This window comes from Cydia fagiglandana, chromosome 16 (genome assembly GCF_963556715.1).
Source record: "Cydia fagiglandana chromosome 16, ilCydFagi1.1, whole genome shotgun sequence".
Classification (NCBI taxonomy): Eukaryota; Metazoa; Arthropoda; class Insecta; order Lepidoptera; family Tortricidae; genus Cydia; species Cydia fagiglandana.
In genome coordinates, this window is record NC_085947.1 from 6,643,473 (window position 1) to 6,657,629 (window position 14,157).

The 14,157-nt window shown below is 35.3% G+C and overlaps 2 protein-coding genes across 4 annotated transcripts; one reads left to right on the top strand and one right to left on the bottom strand.

The window, feature by feature from the left end:
- Positions 1–46: 46 nt before the first annotated feature.
- LOC134672302 (rhoGEF domain-containing protein gxcJ-like) lies at positions 47–2,582 on the bottom strand. 2 transcript variants are annotated; one of them, XM_063530195.1, is made up of 2 exons: positions 2,233–2,582; positions 47–1,718 (listed from the first exon to the last, which is right to left on the bottom strand). In XM_063530195.1, exons 1-2 carry the CDS (start codon positions 2,239–2,241, stop codon positions 165–167), a joined length of 1,563 nt encoding a protein of 520 aa, XP_063386265.1. In that variant the 5' UTR covers positions 2,242–2,582; the 3' UTR covers positions 47–164. The 2 variants fall into 2 exon arrangements, with proteins under 2 accessions (XP_063386265.1, XP_063386264.1); XM_063530194.1 differs by lacking the exon at positions 2,233–2,582 and adding an exon at positions 1,899–2,206.
- Positions 2,583–8,728: 6,146 nt separating this feature from the next.
- LOC134672303 (uncharacterized) lies at positions 8,729–12,959 on the top strand. Of its 2 annotated transcripts, none has more exons than XM_063530196.1 (3): positions 8,729–8,880; positions 11,925–12,342; positions 12,725–12,959. In XM_063530196.1, the coding sequence occupies exons 1-3, from the start codon at positions 8,845–8,847 to the stop codon at positions 12,946–12,948; spliced, it is 678 nt and encodes a 225-aa protein (XP_063386266.1). In that variant the 5' UTR covers positions 8,729–8,844; the 3' UTR covers positions 12,949–12,959. The 2 variants fall into 2 exon arrangements, with proteins under 2 accessions (XP_063386266.1, XP_063386268.1); XM_063530198.1 differs by having other exon boundaries at positions 8,729–8,874.
- The last annotated feature ends 1,198 nt before the right edge of the window (positions 12,960–14,157 follow it).

The following is a 14,157-nucleotide window of genomic DNA, read 5'->3' on the forward strand; positions in this document are numbered from 1 at the left end:
TATCAAATATAAAACGTCTTTAAAAATACAATATATTTTAGGCCCAGTATAAAATACACTTCATACTAATGTGCGATCATACAGTATTTAAAAAACTTCAATACAATCTGAAGTTTTGTGTTTAAGCACACTGCACCAAACACTGCACATAGAGCGCCTGTAACTTATTTTTCTAAAAAGTCATCGTAATCTTCTTGTGGGCTGTCATAACACACGATCCGACCATCTTTCTCGACGCAATATTCCCCATCGTCGATATATGGACCAGGAGTTGTAGTTGTAGTAGTAGTAGTAGTAGTAGTACTAGTACTACTAGTAGACGTAGATGAAGTAGTAGAAACAGTACTATTAACAGTAGAATTAGTAAGAGAAACAGTACTGCTTAAAGAAACAGAATAACGGTTAGATTTTCTAATAGTTAAATTAAGAAGTTCAGTAGGTTCTTCTTTCAGCGTAGAAAAGGATGTAGAAGATTCATTACTTGCCACTATAGGATAAGAAAGATTTAAAGTCGTAATAGTACCAGCTGAGGCAAGTAGTTTTTCAACACGGTTAATCAATTCTATAATTTTTAAACTGGCAAATTCTGGTTGTTCTTTTATAATGGTGTTACTAGTAGAAGTAGATATATTAGATATAGTAATGGAATCATTTTTATTAGTAATTGTAGTCGCTGAAGAAGTAGAAATAGCGGTAGTGCTAGTATTTGCATTGGTTATAATAGAAGCAATACTTTTTTCAACATCTTCTAATAATTTCCGTGTTTCAAATTTGGATGAATCTGACTGATCTTCGACGTTGCCAGTAGAAGTACGATTAGTCGTCTTAGTAATTTCGGTTGCGTGAGTAGGTTTAATGGTGGTATTTGTATTGGATTTGGAAGTAACAGAAATTGTGGTTAGATTGTCAGTCACGTTTTTAATTTCAGATCCACTGTCTACTGCTTTATTTTTTTTATTATTGCGTCTGTTATCAGTCCTGCGATTGACATAGCCACATTCAATCCTGTCTCCGCGGAGTATGCAATCCTTGTCTGCCGCTTCAGGCTTAATAGTTTCCAATTCCTGATTGTTATAGCCACATAGAACTCGATCGCCCCTCATTTGACAATTATTTACATTAAAAGCATAGCCATTTGATTGCAGCATTTCGCCATCTCGACGACTTTTCGGCATATTAAAACTTTTTTGGCTTTCATTATGTTTCACTTCTGTATTGTTTACATCCAATTTTATCTTCTCTTTTTCCACATGCTTTAGAGTTTTTCTATCATTAGGCTTTTCTGGTTTATATGTATGATAAGTTGTGTTTATTTTGACAGTAGTTAATGGTACCAGAGATGTAAATGTCGACGGAAACCTTGTGGTTAGTTTATTTTTTGTGATCCCAGAAGAATTATTAAAATCAGAATTATTGGAAATTGTTTTAACGTTGTGTTCGAGACGTTTTATATCTTTGTTTTTGTGCCTTGACCTTGAAATGGCTGATTTAATTAATGAATTACCAGTTAATTTGGCATACAGCGATGTACTATTTTTAATGTTTGTTTGGTAAACTGGTACCCGTGCTGTGAATTCTCGTTTGTAGTTAGCATTAGTATTATTTTCGTCGTCCATAAAAGTTTCAAGCAATAACTGTTCAAAAAGTATACCTCCAAGTTTAGGTGCACATTGTCCTCCACTTATTATTAAAAGTATTTGAATTAACAGCAGTAACCTCTGCAATGGAAATATATATATTTATTTTACTAAATTAATTCAAGTATTGTTTACAAGCAGTATGACTACCTGATTTATCTTATGATATTTCAGTACTTAGATACTATTATACTTAGCCTCGATAGTTGCTTTTTCATTTATTAAAATATGTATCATATAAATTCCAATTAATTTACATACGTAAACTTCTTGGAGGAACGATGAGCACATTTTCAAATGAAACTCTGTAAACAATCAATCAGAGGCTAGCATCTACTGTAGACATTGTTCAATAGCCATTCCATAGTATACTCGTACCTACGTGACAAGAAATAGCGATAACATGTTTATGTGTTTTGTTTTATTGTTTTATTCAACCTTTACCCTTTGATTTTAAATATAATTATAATGTTGCATTCTTTAACAAAACTCACATTTAGGCGCGGTAAATGCAAACTATAATAGATTTTTAAGCTAAACCATTGTACCTATAGACGTATCTATCTAAATAAATTATACATACCTATTTACTTACAATAAGCATTTTATTCTATTCAAATATTTCTCTCGTTGTTTCCATAAATTTAACGTCCTTTGTGTCGAAAATTAAGGTTAGAAATCGTAACAAACGATCCTATCTCCAATTTCCACACAATTTTCCAATTTTATTGTAGGCCTCTGGCTTCTTGTTTTGCAACTTTTTTTTGACGTTACATCGGTAATCACTTCTGCTGTAGAAGCAGTGTTAGTTGATATTGTACTTATTGTAGTAGTAATAGTAGTAGGGGCAGTTTCTACGTCTGGAGTAGAAGTATCATTAGCAGTTACTGGTACTCCAGTAATTACCTTCACTGTATCATAGTAAGATAGTAATAGCAAACTTATCTGTAATAGAAATAACGTTTCCTAATTATTCTTGGTGTGCAACTGAACATATATAAAGACAATTCGATTTCCTATTTCCGATTTATGTCGGACGATATTGGAATAGGCGAAGCAAATGGAAAATAATTGAATTATAATTTGTTTTTATAATAATGTTGATTTTGTTTAAAATGATACGGAAATACGGATTTACGGAGTCAACTTACCGATAAAAGTATTAACATTTTTAATGAAACATAAGATTATGATTTCTAAAATTATTTGTAGTGTATATAAATTGTGTATGGTACGCAAATTATGTGTTTTTATTTAATTCTGTGCCTCCAGTGTAAAAGGGTTAAACTCAAAAAATGAAATTTTTCAGTATGGCCGAAAAACGTTTCAAACCGTGTTTTCTCTGCATTTTTTCAAAAAAAATTAGGTTTTTGTTTTTGGTTTAGATAGTTTAAGTCATGAATTATAACTTGTCATTTAAATTAACCTGACTTATGTGAAAGTAACGGAAATATTGGCTTTCAAAAACAACTTATATCCCTTTTCACAAAAATAATAAATGTGTGAAAGGGTTAAACTGCACTTTCTCTAGTGTTGCTAAAATCTTTTTGAACTTTCGTATTGTGTAAAGAAACCATTTTGGGAACTAAATATTGCATTTTTTTTAGATTGATGGTAAAAAAAAACAAACCAAACAGAATAATATCAATGTAATTAAAGAGTGAGTCAATGTATTTAATTACTCAGTTGAAATTGTTAATGGTTACTGAACCATTTAATTCACAATTTCAACAGAGTAATGTTGTACTGTAGTAGTGTTGTACTGACACCAGGGCAGTTGTACTTGTTTGTCTTACTTCCCCATCTTTGTTTTTTTTTTTATTGTTGCAAAATTATTTCATAATCAGCCTTTTAGATGTCTTTTCTTCTACAGGACTTTCTTTTTGATATTTGACTTCCACCGTTTTGCACAACATTGACCAACTAAAAACATATATGGAAAGGAATCTAAGTGAACGTTAACCATAATCATTAACTCAATTTAGCGAAACTAGATGGTGAAAAACGGTCAAAGTAAATTATTTATACCCCTTTACACATCATGACGTCTTAAAAAATGTTTGTGAATAAAAAAAAAACTTAAGTTTTACCGTCATTCACGAACTAGACTCGGTAGTTGAAATAGATCTAAGTGAATTTTGATTTCTTTACACCAAATGTTTCTTGAAATGTATTTTATTCACTAAGATTAAACTTTACTTTAACCATCGTTCGTAACACGATTCATAAGATCACATTTTTTAAACGAGATTATATAAAAATAAATCGTTTTGAACATAATGTTTATGATTTTTGGCAAAGTTTAATCCTTTTGCACAATCGATATCTCAGCAATTAGAAGTCATAGGGCAGTGGGTGTCAGCACAAAAGATGTAGTTTCATGAAATAAACCTTTTACTGGCAAAATTTGTAATTTGGATAAACTCGAGTTTAACCCTTTTACACTGGAGGCACAGAATTATATTCAACACATAAAAAGTGTTATTAAATATTGCAGAAAGAAGAGCATTGTTTAAGTGCCTATTTCTCAAGGTTACTGTACTTATGGGTAAACAATTAATATTTATAAGTACGAATCATTGTAAATCCCCCCCCCCCCTACGTTCCAGATCTCTATTTCATATCAGCTTTGCTCGTAAGAATTACTCTCGGCACACTTTTTTCAGACGAGTCCCTAGTTATGTTAATAGGCACTTACATGACATTGATCCTTTTCACTCTTCCTTGTCTAGTCTCAAAATTGAACTTAAGCGTAAATTGTTTTAGTTTTAAGTATTAAAAATCGTTTTAAATGACAAAATGTATAAATGTAACTTTCAGATTGTCCTACCTACCAACTAGTAAAATAAATTGATGACAACTTATCCGATAATACTAAAATAGATATTGATCTTGAACTTATTTACCAATTTTCTACTTACCTACCCTACTATAATCTAAAACAATATTGATTTTGTTTGGAAGACTGGTAAATACAGTTTAAGTAGATATGGCTCATAATTACAATTTTATTTTTTCTTTCTGCGGTTATTATGTATGTTAACATTATATACCTACTCATTAATGAACCTCCAGGTCTGTTTCTTAAGTATGTTACGTACACTACATTGTAAATCCATTTGTATTATGTGACTGTTTGTGTTCTAAATAAATCAAAAAAAAAAAAAAAAAATTTAGGTAGAGCCATAAAACACATTTCGAACTTATCCTTATATTAATATTGTACGACAGTATATTCGCCCGTCTTTCTCTACGCATTTTTTCTCGCTCTTTTTTCCAAAATGCGTAGGGGTTGTAACCTCTGTAGGACAAAAAATTCTCCCGGGTTTCTCTACGCACTTGTTTTCGCTCTTTCTATTAACATGCTTAGGAGTTGTAGCCTCAGTGTCGGTCATAAGATATGAAAGCTTTAGTTTAGAAGTAGTCCCGCTACGTAATTGTAATATTTCAGATACACTTAAAGATGGTTCTGGACTTAAATTTGGCGGTTCTGCGGTAGAAGCAGCAGTCCTCGTAGAAGTAGGAATAGTATAGGGAGTATTAGGAGCACTATCCGTTGCAGAATTAATGTTAGTATTTCTGGGAAGTGCAGCTACTAGTTTAGAAATTTCAACTCTCAATTTTACTATTTCGTTTTGTAATGAATTTGAACCATTTCCCATTCTTAGTGCCTCGCTTTCATCATAATTTGTATCATTGATATCAAGATGACCACCAGATCGTGCTATATTATTGTAATAATTAGCCAAATTTATCTTAGCAATCTTGTCCTTCTCCGGGTCCGGATTATAAGGATCTGGGTAAGGACCAGTCACATAACCACATTCGATTCTGTCACCATGTTTCCTGCAAATATCATCTAAATCAATTATTTCTTTTTTCCTCGGTTCTTCTGGGTTTTTATCATAGCCACACAGAACCCGATCATCTACGTATTGGCAACGATTAAGGTCATAAACGTAGCCCTCCGGTTGAAGCTCTGACTGACTTGGTGGATTTTTATCTTTGGCACGACGATATCTTATTTTTTTTCCAGGCGGGTTGGTTTTGTACAATAATTCAAGATTTCTACGTTGCGTTAAATCTAAATGCTCCGTAGTGTTAACATTGCTTGTTGAGTTTGAAGCATTTACAGCATATTGAATTAATTCCATATTTTTAATAGTTAGTTCAGGGCTGGATTGAGATGTAGAATTATTATTAGATAGAGCAGGAGTTCCACTCTTGGCGTGCTGCAATATAGCATTAAGTTTGTTGGTGGGTTGTGTGTTTGGTCCAGCGATCTCATGAGTTTGAAGTGAGCTTGCGTCAGAAGTATTTTTAGTAGTTGAAGCTTCTTCAAGTGTCATGCAGAGTACTTCATGTGTTATTAATAGTATGTAAGTAAAGACTAATGATGGCTGCAATCCAAAAAAAAACGCATTTAACTGACTTGCAAGACCGAAGTGATCCCATAAGTGTTCCGTGAACAAAGTTTTGTATGGAACACTAAAAATACATATAAATATTTTTTTTTGGCTAAATTGACCTAAACTCATATTACATTTTTTACTTCTTTTGACCTCAGAAATGCGTGGTTAAAATTATTCGGTTTCCTCATGTTACACCGTGTATATACTGATCTAAGGTATCGTTAGGCAATCCAGAACCGTCATGTAACAACAGGAAATAGGTTTAACACTTCGTCGAATTTACATGATAGTATAAGATAAGAGAGATAGATTCTGCAAATATAACGCACCAGCAATCGCCTTGTCATTATTGTCCTTGATATTGATAAGACTGATTTAAATTTCTAGTTGTAGGATTGACTGTCCTTGTTAAATTGATAGGTATACAGGTAGGTAACTATCAACTGAATGCATGATCTTATCATTAACTACTCACCTGTTAGCTCCATTCCTCATTAGATTATCATCAAACATACATGTTTCCATAATGCGAAACAAATCAACGTTGAAGCAGTAATTAGAAAATTGTGTATTATTGTGACTCGCAGAAATATGACAGACATACAGCCTACAGGTAGGTACACTAGGTACAGGTATTGTATACAGGTTATACGGTATCATTTATTTATCAAAAGAATACACCAAAGAGTCGAAAGGTCTGATTGGTATATACATAGTTGGTCAAAACAAATTTGTCAGAAAATAAGAACAAAAAAACTATACTCATCCTTTTCTTTTAGGTGCTAGGACTAGTGTTAGACAAAGATAGTTCGATTCTCTTTGTCTAATATGTTTGTAATGAGACAGTTCTTTGACATATGGGTTCTCAGCTGAGGTTCGCAGATAAACTTTTCGTTTTAATATAGTTTTAATATTTGAGACATTACATGACACTGACAATGCATGCCAAGAAAATGTGTCCTGTTTTAAGTGCAACAAAACAGAACGTTGAAAAATGTAGCTTTTTAAACAAATAAGTATCAATTGAGAAAGTGGGTTTACAAAATGCCTTCCAGCAGGATTCCTGTCGACAAAATAACAATCTTTAAAAGCGATGCCCACTTAAAGGAACTAATGTATTAAATTACCTAAATAGAAGTATCTAACCAAAATTGCAAAAATAAGTTCATAAAGCATACCTAATCAGCGATATCATGTATAAAACAGACCAATGCATAATTTACGAAGGAAGGTAATATGCCTTACCTTAGAAAAATAAATTCTAGATTTCAGAAAAACATGTCATAATGACCAGAAAGCGGTAACGAAATAATCCAGAGAAACATAGTTACACTATATCTATTTATTCTGCAATTTTTCCAACACCTTCAAAATGAAGTTTGTTCAAAAAAAAGAAAAGGTGATTACAAGTACTTATAGACCTACAGCAAAAAGCCTAACAAGTAAAAATGAGAATAATATATATACTAATTTCAATGTTAACACTGCACAAAAACCTGCGGAAGGTTCAGAAAAGGGGCAAGGATACTTTTTAGATACCCCACAAGAAGAAAGATCTCATACTCCCATAGTCTATGATAACAGGATTACCCAAGTAGCAACACTTGGGGTAAAATTTTTCTCACCCTTTGAAAGATTATTAGAAAAATTTAAAATATATTTATTTAGACGCAGTAAAAACGCTCGTATGAATACTGATAGACATTGGTACAAGAACACCAGGGAATTTAAAGAATCGTACAGGAACGCGACAGCGAGTAAAACATTTTTTGTAAAGGGTCGACGCACGAAGTTTTCCTCCCCAGACCCAGTTCCAAAGGTGGTGTTATTCAGCTTACGATATCCCTCTCCCTATCCGTATATTTATCACAGGGTACTTTATAAATATGTTAAACCAAAGAAGGAAGGTGGCGCCGATGGAGATAAGAACAAGGCGGAAGAGAAAAAAGAAACAGAGAAGTAATACGTCCAGCGATATGGCAAGTTTTGTTCTTTAGTTATTTCTATAAGTCATATTATGGTTGGTATGTGGGCTGTACAAGAAAAAATAGACGTCCTAAAAGTAAACCACTTTCTTCTAAACAGGAAACATGTTTTAAATATAGGCATTTGTCAGATGTTTTAATAAAGTCCTTTCATAATATTTTTTTTATTTACCAAAAATGATCTCATTTTCATACATTATCAAACAGGCAAGACATTACGGGCAATAACATCGGCCGGCTAAGTAAGAGTGAGTTGTTCCACTTGAGAAAGTTTATATTAAGTAGGTATAACATTTTTCATACCACTGGGTCTATCAAGTCAAGACACGCACTCAAGAAAATCTAATGCCTGCAGTTTTTTTATGAGCAATTCAGTCAAACTGGAGATTGATATAGATTGCAATAACAGGTAATGGTAGACATTTCTTCAACCAAAAACGGCACTTTGGACGCTCAGATTATATATATCCATAATAAATTCAGATCAAATTCGTAACCTGTCATTACAACCCGAATACGCGTCCTTGGCATTTGCTGATCAATCAGATATTAAGCTGTAATATAGAAAACTTTAACTCATTTCATTTCTTTGATGTTTTCTGTTGATCTTACTAGTTAGTCTCCGGTAACTTGATAACTTTAATTGGAATTGTCATAAAAGTGCAATCAAAACAATGATAAGCCGGGATATGCTTAAGTAATATAGCAAATATCCATTACTTTCCCTATTAAAAGAAAGAAAGAAAATACATTTATTTACGTCACACTAAATTATTTTGTTCATTTTCAATGCAATATAAATTTTGAGATATGAATGGCAGTCGTATCAGTGTATTCATGGTGAGTGTATGTATCATTTAGCATTTGTTTGGTTATCAATAATATTGATTTTTTTAAAGTAATCATTTATTAAAGGACCCCGCAGCAAACATACCTAAGGAAAAAATGTTTTCAGTCAAATCTCACGAAATTTTAGTATGACGTAGATTCATGGCTCTCGACTATTTTTTTTTGTGAGGGCTCTACTCTCTAAGAACTATACTTTCAGAAATAATCAAAAAAGTTGTTTCATCTATATCTATCTAATATCTATCTATCTATCTTCTATCTATCTATCTATCTATACATATAATAAAGCTGTAGAGGGTCGAAAGTCTGTACATGGAAGATATTTGAAAAAAAGTTGGCTGGGGATACTTAGAATCGATAACAGAACACGTTCCAACAGTTTTTATAATTTTTGTCTGTTTGTCTGTTTATCTGTTTATCTGTTTGTCTGTTTATTTGAACGCGCATCACGTGAAAACGGCTGAACGGATTTTGATGCAAACTTTACTAATCTGTCTAGAAAATCTCCGGCCAGGTTATAGGCTATAAAAATTCAACCCTTAATCGGGGGGGTAGCCACAACACTCGCTTGATTTAAGTTTGCCCCTGAATCTTATGGCGCTACTTAGGAAGGAGGGGCAAACTTTTTTCAAATATGTGCTACCACTATTGAGTACCCTGGTAAACTAACAGATGGCGCTGAATTTAATTCGTAGTGACATGAATAGCCACCGAGGAAGGTTTTTGCCAAATTAACTCTAAGTTTAGATGAGGGGGTACGGACATCAACAAATTTAATTGAATAATTATGTCGATTTAATAATATACAACAAAATTAAACGACAGTAAATTAATTATCCCTCATTGCACAGTGCCATCTTTTTCACGACTACCCGAAAAAAAGAGAGAGAGAGTGTATTGTGTTTTCAGCGTTCGTGTTTGTATGTAGGTATAAATTTATTTATCTGAGTTTCTTTATTACACCTTAACTTCTGAATGCCTTAACCTTAGCCCGACGTACGTGACACGCTGTACGCTTACCAAAGCCGTAGCCATAGTCAAACCTTCGGACCAGTGCCGGATTAACCAATAAGCAAAACAAGCACGTGCTTAGGGCATAGGCGTACCCAGCATTTTTTAAAGGGTGGGGCGGAAGTAGGGTTAAGTAGGGGGAAAAATTTTCGCGCTCGCTTCGCTCGCGTTTTTAATAACTTTCTAAGGTGTGATAAAGGTGACATTCGGGTGGCGACTGCAGCAGCATTACTCTGTTGCAACGTTACTGCTGCGGTACTGTCAATTTTCGTCATAAAATGATGTGACTGATTTCCATACTAAAAGTAAAAATGTACAACTGTCTACATATTGCGTTTTTATATCGAAAAATTTTCGCGCTCGCTTCGCTCGCGTTTTTAATCACTTTCTAAGATATGATACAGGTGACATTCGGGTGGCGACTGCAGCAGCATTACTCTGTTACAACGTTACTGCTGCAGCACTGTAAATTTTTCGTGATAAAATGATGTGACTGATTTCCATACTAAAAGTAAAAATGTACAACTGTCTATCAAACTGCGTTTTTATATCGATAAATTTTCCCGCTCGCTTCGCTCGCGTTTTCAATTACATTCTCACCTAAGATATGATAAAGGTGACATTCGGGTGGCGAATGCAGCAGCATTGGGTACTCAGTTGCAACATTACTGCTGCGGCACTGTCAATTTCCGTGATAAAATGATGTCACTGATTTCCATTCTCAAGTGTAATGTTGCAATGAACTTCACTCAATTTACCAAAAAAAAATGTAATCTTAATGACCCTAGGGAGAGGAGGCACCATGGTCTAGAAATGCTTAGGACACCAAAATATCTTAATCCGGCACTGCTTCGGACTTAACCCGACGTACGTGTCGCGCTGTACGCGTTCCAAAGCCGGGCGCCTTCGGCGCCCTCATACTCAAAGCGTCGGGAGTAGCCCGATGTACGTGGCGCGCTGTACGCGTTCTAAAGCCGGGCGCCTACGGCACCCTCATACTAAAAGTATCGGGCGTAGACCGACGTACGTGACACGCTGTACGCATTCCAAAGCCGGGCGCCTCCGGCGCCCTCATACTCAAAGCGTCGGGCGTAACGTACGCATTTCAAAGCTGGGCGTCTTTGGCGCCCTCATACTAAAAGAGTCGGGCGTAGACCGACGTACGTGACACGCTGTACGCTTGCCAAAGTTGGGCGCCGAAGGCACCCTCATACTCAAAGCGTCGGGCTACGCCCGACGCACGTGGCACCCTGTACGCGTTCCAAAGCCGGGCGCCTTCGGCGCCCTCATACTAAAAGTGTCGGGCGTAACCCGACGTACGTGACACGCTGTACGCTTGCCAAAGTTGGGAGCCGAAGGCACCCCTCATACTCAAAGCGTCGGGTTAAGCCCGACGCACGTGGCGCGCTGAATGCGTTCCAAAGCCGAGCTCCTTCGGCGCCCTCATACTAAAAGAGTCGGGAATTGCCCGACGTATGTGGCGCACTGCTCGCGGTCCAAAGCTAGGCGACTTCGACTTTCCCATACTAAAAGAGTCGGGCGTAGTCGGACTACTACAAATCACGCTCTAAAAAGTATGAAACAATAAGATATTTTAAGAAATGATCATGCAAGAAATTTGTTATAATTTTTTGAATAAAAAAATACAGCGTAATGTAATTTACTATTTTTTATATATTTAGCAGCTTACTGACACAAACCGAATTCCACGCGGGCGGAGCCGCGGGCACAGCTAGTACAAAATATATGCAGCATAGGTACCTCGTTTTCATAAATCATAACATCAGTAACTGTCAGTGTGTGTGTCACATCACAAGGTATCGATTTTAGGAAAGACATCACAGAAATAGGACTAAAAAACCTAATTAGGTATTTTTGGAAGTATATTTCTGAGAGAGTTGCGCCTTTATAATAAAATAATCAGGAGACTTTAATCTACATCTTACTAAAATTTCGTGAGATTTAACTGTAATCACTTTTTCCCTATGTTTGCTGCGGGGTTCTTTGATCATAAAAGTTTTTGTTTTTAGATGAGCGTAGCACTAACATACAGCGCCCCTCAAAGAAAATGCATCTCTCGAAGACCGGGTTCATACACCGATGACTCTGGTAGAATAGTTCTAAAAAATAATAAAAACACAAATAACCGGAATATCAATAATGAAGGGTATAACAAAAATCGTGGAAATAACAATGGGAACAATTACCTGACTCTAAATAGGCTATCACAATTACAAAGTTCAACCATCCGTCCAAGAAAAAGGTGTTGCCCTTATGATTTTGACAGCGAAAAGTGTATATTCGTGAATGACAGGAAGGTGTGTGGGTACGATTTGAACAGTGGAGGTCCGGAGGCGAACCCTGCAGAACTTACTTTAGATGTGGGCAACGGTTGTATGTTTCGCCGTGGACGACTCGAGTGTGGGTACATGGAAGCACCCTTTGATGGTAAATTGTTTTTGTTTATTGGCACTTGCTTGTAGTTTTTGATTTTGCGTCTCTTTTTAGTGACAAAAACGATTTGCCAGACTATGGAAGATTGGTTGACTATGGAGAGTTGGAGGGATAGGTTGGATTTAGAATAGAGTATGATTACTTTTATTCGTAAACACACAGACAATCAATTAACATATAAGAACGAAGCGAAAAACATAGACTATGAGAAAAACATAGAAAAAATAAAGTGCTACGAAATGGCCTCATTTTAGCATGTTGCTGGCTACTACCAGCGCTGATCTTCTGATTTGACTACTTTTTCTTCTGTTGTTCACATCCTTGGGCTTAGTTCCTAGTAAAATTGTTTGTTTAATAACTTTTGTATTTTTTCTAGGTATCCGTAGACCGCCCGTATACGACAGGACAGAAGCTCCTGACCAAGAAAGTGATAATGAGACAGATAATCCTGACCAAACAACAGACGATCAAGATGATGATGTTAAGGAGAAACTTGTATATTCGCGTCCTTCGAAACCAAAAACAAAAACAACTTTACCAAGCTGCGTACAGATACGAAAAAAGATAGTGTGTAGTGTGATAAGTACGAATAAATTGTAGATGTGTTTTAATGTACTGCCTTTCTTAGCTAAATACCAAACTTAAAAAAATTGGCTTGTTATAAAACCATGTAAGATTCTATTCGATTAACTTACTTTGCTCTCTTGAAATTGTTAGGCGTTAAAAGTTAAAAACCGGGCAAGTGCGAGTCGGACTCGCGCACGAAGGGTTCCGTACCATAATGCATAAAAAAAAACAAAAAAAGCAAAAAATAACGGTCACCCATCCAAGTACTGACCACTCCCGACGTTGCTTAACTTTGGTCAAAAATCACGTTTGTTGTATGGGAGCTCCATTTAAATCTTTATTTTATTCTGTTTTTAGTATTTGTTGTTATAGCGGCAACAGAAATACATCATCTGTGAAAATTTCAACTGTCTAGCTGTCACGGTTCGTGAGATACAGCCTGGTGACAGACGGACGGACGGACGGACGGACAGCGAAGTCTTAGTAATAGGGTCCCGTTTTACCCTTTGGGTACGGAACCCTAAAAACTAAGCACGAATTTGTTATAAGTGTCATGTCAGACATATCAATAGCCTTACGACGAGTTTGACATGAAAATGAAAACCTCAATTTCTAAGCGAAAAATTAGGTAATATGTACATACTCATATACATACTCACGAGTATGTATATCGAATTCCTCGTACCATTTTTTATCGTTAATACATAGTCCAGGCAAATAAATGATAGAAAACTTATAGGTATTTTGTATAATCCAGCTCAAAGAACCAAACCTAATTAGCAAGGAAGCAGTTTATCTATGTCTCCCAAAATTTTTCGTAAAAGCTCTGCGCAACTGTGCGATTTGGTACTAGTAGTAGTTTTTACTGTCTTTGGTTTTATCATTTTATTGTGATTGTTCTCATCCTCGTTAATTAAGAGTTTCTCCTCTCGTTCCCTACTATCACTCGAAAGCTTTTCCATGTTGTCCGTGTCGTAATCAGTTTCTATTTTCACATTGCTGACATTTTCTTGTTTGTGTGTCTCCTTGTACTGTGTGTCGTAGACTGGCGGTCGGCGGATACCTGGGAATATACAACATGCTGTTTATAATAAAGAATCATAAATCCTCCGATTTCCAAGAAGCAGCCCTCGGATATTTTTTTACTAAACCCATTTTTAACAAATGTTAATAAAGATTTTTTTGTTTTAATATTGCTGTATAATATTGTATGGTATTTTTTTTTTTAATTAAACCATGAAC

Bases quoted from the DNA above. Each gene is read 5' to 3' on its own strand.
- LOC134672302 (XM_063530194.1), bottom strand. From the start codon at position 1,928: ATGTGCTCATCGTTCCTCCAAGAAGTTTAC. The intron at 1,719-1,898 runs GTATGTAAATTA...TTTCCATTGCAG, and splicing joins CGTTCCTCCAAGAAGTTTAC to AGGTTACTGCTGTTAATTCA.
- LOC134672303 (XM_063530196.1), top strand. From the start codon at position 8,845: ATGAATGGCAGTCGTATCAGTGTATTCATGGTGAGT. The intron at 8,881-11,924 runs GTATGTATCATT...TTTTGTTTTTAG, and splicing joins TCAGTGTATTCATGGTGAGT to ATGAGCGTAGCACTAACATA. The intron at 12,343-12,724 runs GTAAATTGTTTT...TATTTTTTCTAG, and splicing joins CATGGAAGCACCCTTTGATG to GTATCCGTAGACCGCCCGTA.